Genomic DNA, 9,479 nt, shown 5'->3' with positions numbered 1-9,479 from the left:
CCTTCATGCCATTTTCTCTCTATCACAAGTATTTTTGTCCGTGGCATTTACTCTCCAAAATAACATTAATATGTATTTACTTGTTTAGTGTCTGTCTCTGCATCAAGGATGTAAGTTCTGTGAAAGTTCTATGAAAACAGAGTCTTGGTCTCTCTTGATTCATAAAAGTGTATTGAGTGAATGAATGGATCATAAACTTACTGGACATGTCAGTATATGGGATTACACACCTGCCTCCACTCTTCCTCATTTCTCCCTGACCTATCCTCTGGTTGTAGGAATCTAGTCATTGCCACAACCACAAATAGAGGATATGATTGCCTGGTTACCTGCTCCTACTAACATCTTGCTGTATTGAAGGTGCGGCTACCACTATCTTTCCAGATGTTGCAGTGCTCTTCCCATGTGAGGGGTAGATCAAAAAGAGTAGATGCAGCTTTACTTGGCAACTGCCACCTCCTTGTGAATGGTGGCAGAGTGGGTAGTCTCAAAAAGAGGGAGGTCCAAGGGCTAGCGAGTATGTGTCTATGAAGTAATTGCTTACCTATGAAAGTTAGTTTGTTGATGGGGAAGGACCCAAACAGCTTCTCAAGAATCTCAAAGACCAAACTTGGACAAATCTAAGCACTAATACCTACGAAAAGGGAAAGAGTGCAAAAAGAAACAGAAGACAAATGAATCACAAAGGCATGAGTTAAAAGCAAACCATGAAAGAACGATTTTTAATTGTGCAGAATATGGCTTGAATGCTCTAACTACCGAGGGTTCTATAGTACAGATTTGAAAAATATTTAACTGACTCGAAGCTGATTGGTTTTGTTAGGCACAGAGACACATGGAGATGAAGCTATTGTCTTCAAAGGAGCCACGTTCTGAAGGAAATTCACACAAGATAGTGCCATGCTTATGAGCATAAACCAAGATACTTGAATATGGCTAAATTATGATGAAATCATTGAGGATGTCAGAGCAGGAATCCTAAGGAGAAGTATTAACAATTCTGCATTTCCAGTTCATATGGAAATGCTAATTCCACTTATGTAAGTAAAGCACAGGCATGCCATTATTATGATTAAGACTTTACAACTGTAGAAATGTAGAGTGGTGTATTAATAATATTATAGACATGTTTAGCATAAAATGCAACCAATGGAACTAAGTTAAGTTGTACATTCCAGGCTGCATCTGGATTTCTTTCTTGTGAGCCTATTACCTTACAAAGCTGAACAGAAGAATAAACCTTTCATGCTTCTTAGGGTTCTCAGACATTAGCCAGTTTTGGTTTTTGCTGCAGCATTTGTCCCTAGAGAGTGCCAGAATCTTCTAAAGCCTTTTTTTTTTTTTTTTTAAAGAAAGGCACTATGTTATTTTAAAGTAGTAGTTAAGATCATCTTCCTTGGGTGATGATGGCTGTTTCACATGGCTAACACCATACTTGCCTCACAAATAACCTGAAAGAATGTTCATTTTTGCCAGCCCTCTTGGAAGAATGTATATAGTAGTTTGAAGAAAAGTAGCTTGCATAAATTTCAGTAACTCATCTATGGGTTTCCTACTAGGCGTCTCTAAGGAAAGCAAGCAGAGGAATTGATATTGGAGTAGATGTGGAGGAGTGAGCATTAGGATGAGATCACTATATACAGACCATCAGATTTGTTAGAATCTATTAGATCTCAGTGAGAGATAGATCACAGAGGACAGAAAATCAGAAGGCACTCATGAGGGACTGCAAAGGGGAAGGACTCTGAGAGAACACAGGTTGAAACAGAAATTTATAGTATACCCACAAATAGATTTATTATTGTGTAAATGATGAGATTAACCACCTGAGCGGGCTTGGACACTCAATCATTCTTTTCTCTTATATTCATTAATTATAGAATGTTCCTGCTAAGGCCAAGGGTTGGGTTAGAAAACTGTATTTGAAATGCCATCTGGACATAAATGATAAATATTAAAAAAAAAACTTATATAATAAACTTTATGATTTTGAAATTATTCAGAAATTCAGTCTGAATTATCAAATATCTAAATTATCAAATTACCTAAATAAGAGAATTTTTAAAATGTTGTGACTTCCCTGGGGGCCTCGTGGCTAAGACTTCACCTTCCAATGCAAGCCGTGTGGGTTCAATCCTCGGTCAGGGCTCCAAGATCCCACATGCCTCATGGCCAAAAGGCTGAAATACGAAACAGAAGCAGTACTGTAACAAATTCAATGAAGACTTTAAAAATGGTCCATATCAAAAAAATCTATTAAAAAAATATATTGTCCTCTTTTTGTATTTTACTTCCAGTGCACACGGTAAGTCAATTTAATTCAATAAAAGTTGCCAAGAAATGAACTTTATCTATTGAAAATATTAAAATATTGAAAATATATTGAAAGTATTTAATAATTGTATTATATGATTTTTCTTCATATAAATACATACTTAGGATTTTATTTTCTTGGGTGCTTAGGCATAGGTCTATTGCAATTCTGATTATAATCCTGATCAACATATCCATCCTTTTCTCAAAGTGATTAGAGAGATGAACTCCAGATCTGACTGATCTGCTACAGAGTCCACATTCCAATAACTTTGGTGTGCATTATTCTGTATCCCAATATGTTCATCTTTATTCGTTGTCCTAGGTCTCTACAAGTCTTATAAGTAACTTGAGATTACTGGTATAGACAAGTCAACACTCATGTCTAGGCTTCTGCAGGGGATATGCTACCACCCCACCATACTTTTGCCTACTCTGGAAAAAACTCCTTTCTTTATTCAAAGTGCAGTCCACTGATGCAAGAGAATTTTCATACCCTTGATATATCTATCCTTCCCCTCAGTATCTATTGATACTTCTCCTTGCAGGGTCACATCGTTCACCTATCACCATTAATGGAAAGAGATGTTCTAGAAGCTCCAGTCCTCTGTGTCTTTCTTCTTCCTAACATGGGACAAACACCACCCACTCAAAGAAATGTTATATCTAAACACTTGTGTCAGCCAACACTTCGTCTCTGAAAACTCAGAAGCATCCTGCCAGGGATCATGCAGCTTGTTGGCAGCAGTGGATGGGGATTGGTACTCCTTTCCTTGCACTCTTGGCATAGAGTTATGTAATCCTTCCATCTGCATTTGGCACTTGAAGCTCATTTCCCATTGATATTGGGAACCACAGGATTATGGGTTTTGTTGTTCAACCTGCACTTGGCTTAACCAGGTGTTTTGTTTTTTTTTGCCTTGGCAAAATAGGTTTCAAGTTTTAAATAGCTCAGTTCCAAATTAGTGGTAAAGCATCATTGGTTTATTATCTGGGACTCTTTATTATCCTTAATATAGGAAAACTTGATTTACGTAAATTTAATGTATAGTAGAAACAAAATTAATTGAAGTCCATCAATCTTGAATTTGTGACCCTTTAGATTTCAGTCCTTCCCAAGTTCTTTTCTTACAAAAGCAAAAGGTCTTCCTTCCTTTCCTCACATAATCCATAAGAATGAATCTACTTTGCAGTTGATAAAATATAGCAGATAAATTCTTTGAATAGTCTGGTGAGACAAGGCAGGTGTCGGCACAGTAATCACCTCCACAGACTTGTATTTTAGTGGAGTTTGATAAGAATTCCTAAACATATGTCTTCTGTTTCAAATATCCTTGGCTAATCATTTGTGTAAATAAGAGGAGTAAGTATAATACATGAGTGTGTATGTGTATATTTATGCATTTACTTGTATGTACATGGAATATTTAGGGAAAGTTATATAAGGACCTGGAAATTTTTGTTGCCTCCCAATAGGAGAAATGGATTGTCTAAAGACAGGGATAGGAAAGATAACTGCATCTCACTCTACAGCATTCTGTACCACTTGATTTTGGCACCATGTGAATGCCTTAACTATTTGAATAAATAAAACTAAAAGGAAACAAGTTTTGCTAGGTACATATCCGTTCATCTTTTATGCTCAGCATCGGTGCCTAGGAAGATGCTAATGGTTTGGGGCTCTCAGGAGGGACTAACACTGTAGGCTCCTTCTGGCCCTTCTCACTTGGATTGCCTCGTGGAGAAGAAGGAATGACAAATGATGGTAAGCTATCTTCCATTCACTGCGGTGCTGGATGTGGCCTAGTGTCACCCTGTAAGTGACAAGCTTTCTGAAACACAAATCTCCTTCCTTGCCTAAGGACGTTTTGAGAAGCAAGCACCAGTAAAACTTGGGAAGCCACAGAAACGTGCCACTGAAACAATAGTCCTTAGTACCATTGCTCACGTGTGGGACTGAGTAAGGGTTTCCTGGAGAGTGAGGGATCAGGGATCAGCTGCTGAGGCTGGCACTTGGAAAAGACAAACCAAGCATTCACACTCCAGGAAACTCAATACCAGCATTGTGTCCAATCCATCTTTCATAAGGGGGCTCCAAGAGGGGGAGGGGATAAAGGAAGGAGAGAAAATAAACCTTATTAATCCTGTGAAAGACAGCGCAGGAGAGAGGAAAGAATGAACAGATGTGAGCATGGAAAGCCAGTTGCCAGGAATATTTAGTTTTGAAATCCACTTTGGCTGTTAATCTTCAGACTCCGCTGTCAAGTTTCTTCTGCTTTGCCTTCCTCATCCCATCTTTTAGCAGCGGTCCCCCTCCACCCCTCAGTCTTTCCTGCCCTTCTCTGCTTCCCTCCCTCCATCTGTCAAGGTTTGTCTTTTTCTGGCGCTCTCTCCTTCCCCGGTCCCTCTTCCTTCTTTCCGCACTCTTCGCCTCTCCTTCCCTGGACTCTTTCTCCTAGTCTTGCATAGCTCGAGTCCCTCTCCTTCTCCCCTTTCTTGCACAGTACCTCCAAGCTCCATCCCCTCTTCTTAAGGAAATCAGCCAGGCCTCAGATGGAGCTGTTGTCCTGACAACCTAAAGGCGCATCAGGCTTTCATTGAGGCTGGCTGCTGCTGAAGCGGGCAGTTGTGCAAAGCGAGGGGCCACGCGGAGGGGAGGGTGGAGGGGCTGTTGAAATCCGCGGGGGGCGGGGGAGGTGCCGAGCGAGGCAGGGAGGGAGGGACTGGAAGGAGAAACAGGAAGGGGAGGAGGGGGAGGAGGGAGACTCCCGGCTACTGCCGCCGCTGTGTGGGTTTCTTTACACTCGCTGGCAGGCTGGGTGCCTGCTCCCTCGCCTACCCGCCCGGGAAAGTGGGTTACGGAGGGAAGAAGCTCCTCTCCGAAGCTGGCCAAGGAGCATCCAGCCAGAGAGAGCAGAGACCACCTTCCTTTTTGCCATCTTTCCTGGAGGGTTTTATGTTTGTACTCTCACCTTTAAAATTGTGTTCCTTTGACTTTTTCCCACCTCAGCTCGGGTTTGATGAGGGCTTTGTGAAGTCTTAGAGGGAGAAGAGACTGCGCGAGGGAAAGAGAGAGAGGCAAAGTGGAAAGGAGCATAGATTGCGGAGCGCGGTCCGCCTCTGCTGTGGATGAAAGCCCTCCGTTGGTAAAGCCCGCTCGGCGAGCAGCGCGCACACACACGCCCTCCAGAGTAGCCCCGACCCCGCACCTCGGCGTGGCCACCATGGTCGCCAGAGTTCAGCCTGATCGGAAACAGTTGCCTCTGGTCCTACTGAGATTGCTCTGCCTTCTTCCCACAGGACTGCCCGTCCGCAGCGTGGATTTTAACCGAGGCACCGACAACATCACCGTGAGGCAGGGGGACACGGCCATCCTCAGGTAGGGCTTTCGGGCAACTTTTCTGCGGCGCTGAAGTGTGTGTGGGTGTGTGTTCTCCTTGAACTCCAGCTCCTGATACTGCAGGCTTGTGGAGGGAGGGTTGTGTGTGTGTGTGTGAGTGTGTGTGTGTGCGCGCGCGCGCGCGCTTGCTCGCTCGCTCTTGCTTTCGTGCGCCTTTTATGGTCGGGTCGAAATATCTGCCAACAAATCTCAAGGGGATTCTGGTCCCTGTCCAGGACCAGCAGGGTTGATTAAATGTTTGGTTCTTCGGATCTTGTTTCTCTTACTGAGAAAGCATAACTTCATCTATGGTATTAGTAACATTAGGGCGGTATTGCTTTTGTGACTGGAGATGCTTTGCCCAAGAGTTTTGTTAGGGTTCCTTAACTGAGAAAGAAGAGTTGTTGATTGTGGCTTTCAGAGAGTGTACACAGGCTTGCATTCTCCGTGATGTCTGTGTGTATGTGCGTGTGGGTATGTACATAAAGGCTCTCACTCTGCCCCAGCAGTAGTTTGGTTAGGAGACTTTTCCTAAGGATCTTCTAATTGAAATGGAGGGCAGTAAATCAATCTTTAGAACTTTGGTTAGTTACTGAGCCTTTTCTGGTATGTGAATCGACATCAACACAAGAATGAAGAGGAGAAAAATAAAAGGAACTTGCCAAATTGCTGTTATTTAAGAATAGAAGTCTTAAGCACAGAGGTTAGGAAATAATTAACCTGGCATAAAATGGATATTTTAAATTGATTATTGACCTCAACATCTCATCTCTATGCAGTTCTGCCAAACTCTGAAATATAATTTGGGATTGAAATGTGTAAAGGAAGAGTCCCAAGTCCTTGGAGTTTGACCCCTATAAGGGACAGTGAGCTGGAGAAACTCAGATGGAACCTAGCCATAATTCTGTTTCTAAAAAGCTCCTAGCCTGTTTTCCTGCATTTCTTTTCTCTCGTTCCCTTTTCTATCCACTGCATATATCCCTTGTCTCTTTTTATAGCTTTCCTGGAATTTCTATCAGATACTAAAAACATTAAAAAAAAAAAAAAGGAATGAAAGAAAATGTTCTCCTTGGAGATGCTTTAAAATCTTATTTCATCCAAATGAAATGACCTAGTGTCAGTCTGTCTGGCTGGCTATTATTGCTTGTTGTGGCAATAAAAAGCAGTATCCTATAGAAAAGAAGCCTCTAATCTGTGTGCAAGGAGCTGATAGTGCATAAACCCTGGGGCATCAGGGAGCAGTTCTGTAGCAGAGCTGCCTACAGCAGCAAAGTTTTCCTTCCTTTCCTCAGAAATAAATTTGGTTGGCTGTCACGGTGTCCTGCTTTGGGATCGCTCGCCTTGTTAGAGGGGAATGTGTACATTGTGCATGTTGTGTTGTCTGTGTGTGTGTGTTGCTGTGGAATATAAAAACTAAGAAAATCCTAATGTGTAAGTATCCCTTTCTTCATTTCCTGAGCACTAGATTATGAATCCCAAAGATCCTACTATCCAAAGCATATTTTCCCTTCCAGCTCTCCAGCCCTGTAAAACCTGCAAGTGTGATTTATCCACATGGAGTAATAAGATTTATAGAGTAATTTATCTGTTTGCAAAGGGATATGGACATAATGCAGAAAATGTTTTTGCAAACACATAAGCATGCCACCTTAACTGCTAGCATTCATATTCCCTAACATCATTAACCCTTTACAAGTGAAGCAATCTCTGTAAATTTATGCTATGCTTAGAAAGATTTGTTTTCACTGATTATAAAAATGAATATGGGAAAAGTGAATACTCTGGGTGTATAAGTTTTTATTTATGTGTCCACGAACTTTGTAACGTCTTTGTAATTCAGCATCACCTATGTCTTAAGCTACAGTTTTCAAAGAGTTAGATAAGCGTGTCAATGCTAATTTAGAAGGAAAAAAGGAATTCTTATATTTTTGTGCACTGTATGCACACAAATCTATGTCTATGAGAGGCAGTCTCACTACATAATATCTGTATATGATATGTACATACTTCTGTGTCTCAAAAGAAATAGAGTTTTCTTTAAGCAGTACACTTTAGTAGACGTTGAAATGTGGAGATGGTAGATCGTGAGAATAGAGAATAAATGTGGAAGCAGTTATTCCCTGGGAGAGAGAAGGTAGACAAGCAGTGCATATAAAGAAGTCACCTGAGGGAGTCCATTGCTTTCCCAGACCTCACCTAATGTGCCCTCTTTTTTATTTCCTTTGCCTTAGACAAGGCTTTATTTTTGGGTTCATGGAGCTCTATCAGAAGTAACTATGGAGAGAGTTCCCTTTGTTTTCTTAGCTGACCTTCTTCTCAGTCTCTTTAACTGAGTCCAGTAAGCTTTGTGGGTCAGTTTCCTGCTGAAGAATGGCACTCTTGCTTTCTGTTTACAAGTCTAGCCTGGGAAAGGCTTGCTTCCACTTTATTTGTGACATTTTACTGGGAGCATGAGCTTCCAGGGGAGGAGAGGAAGGAGAACTTGATTCATTGGAAGCCACAGTAGATGTTTGGCATAGAGAAAGTGAAATGGCAAAGGGGAAAAACGTCCTCTCTCAGTGAGTCTGTGGCCCTGAATGATCTGAAATGGCAACAGGAGACAAGGGAGGCTTGTGATTCTGGTGGTCCAATGATGGGAGCTTGGCTGACTGTCCCCAAAACATCTGCCTCCACTGCCTTACTTCCATGATCAAGTGTTTTTCTGGGGGGAATTGATGCCTATTTTTGTATAAGTATGGTCTTTGATATAAACGTGTGTCTTGATAGGAGAGCATATACGAGTCTTGGTGTCTTGTTCTCTAATTTCTATCTTGTGTAAAAAAAGAATAGAGTGAAGGTGACAAAACTAGTTGGGAAGAGAAAGAATTTCATGTATACCTGCCTAACCCTGTTGTTTCCCAGAAGGAATTCTAGATCTTTCTGAGTGCCTCTATAAGAGCCTGTGAGAATGAAAGGAAACCACAGCACCAACTTCCATCTCAAAGGCCAAGGATCAGAGTGTGGGTCACAGACCAGTGGCAGAAGCAGCAGCACCTGGGTTGCCTTCCTAAATCCTACCGGACCAGAATCTGCATTGACATTGGTTTGCGCAGTAAAGTATGAGGCACATTTACCCACCTGACCTTGTTGTTGTTAAGTCGCTCAGTCGTGTCCGACTTTTTGCGACCCCATGGACGGCAGCACCCCAGGCTTCCCTGTCCTTCACCATCCCCCAGAGTTTGCTCAGACTCATGTCCATTTGAGGGGAAGTCTCGGTTGCTTTTCTGAAGCCACCTCACTACCACTACCCACAAGTGGAGGAGTTCATCAATTACTGGATGAGTTTCTAGCCCTGGTCCTTCCAACCCTCCTCCTTGTACTCAGGCTCCCGTAGGGATTCACTTCCTGATGAATCTTGGCAGGTTGAAACCATGCAGACGTTTTGATAAATTAAAGGAAGAGTGGAAATAATGTTCCAATCTGGCCTTTAAAATTTCATTTTTAACAGTCCCACAAACAGTATTTTCAATAATAGCAGCATATGTCTGGAAAGATAATTATAAAATAGTTAATTCCAATATATCTGCTCATAAGGTAACTTTGTAGAAATCACATATGTGCATATCTGGACATATTCCCTAAGTACATGTGTGGTGAGATGCAGAGGGTACACATTAGTGTTGTGACTTTAAATGTTTAAAATTAGGGGTATTGAAATTGCATTTATTTCACTAGTCTGACCCTATTTGACGCTTTCAGGATATTATAATACTTTCTATGGTGATAAGATTTTTCCCATGTAAATGTA

At 41.7% G+C, this 9,479-nt stretch overlaps 1 protein-coding gene across 2 annotated transcripts in view; it reads left to right on the top strand.

Annotated features, from left to right (window-relative positions):
- The first annotated feature begins 5,537 nt into the window (after positions 1–5,537).
- LSAMP (limbic system associated membrane protein) overlaps positions 5,538–9,479 on the top strand; it is a 705,546-nt gene continuing 701,604 nt past the window's right edge. For both annotated transcript variants that reach the window (XM_068976041.1, XM_068976034.1), the window contains exon 1: positions 5,538–5,692. In XM_068976041.1, the coding sequence (XP_068832142.1) occupies positions 5,538–5,692 (155 nt within the window). The remainder of the gene's footprint in view (positions 5,693–9,479) is intronic.

Source organism: Capricornis sumatraensis, chromosome 1, assembly GCF_032405125.1.
Source record: "Capricornis sumatraensis isolate serow.1 chromosome 1, serow.2, whole genome shotgun sequence".
Taxonomy (NCBI): Eukaryota; Metazoa; Chordata; class Mammalia; order Artiodactyla; family Bovidae; genus Capricornis; species Capricornis sumatraensis.
Note: the sequence above shows the minus strand (reverse complement) of the source record. Positions and strands in the feature narration are given on the sequence as shown.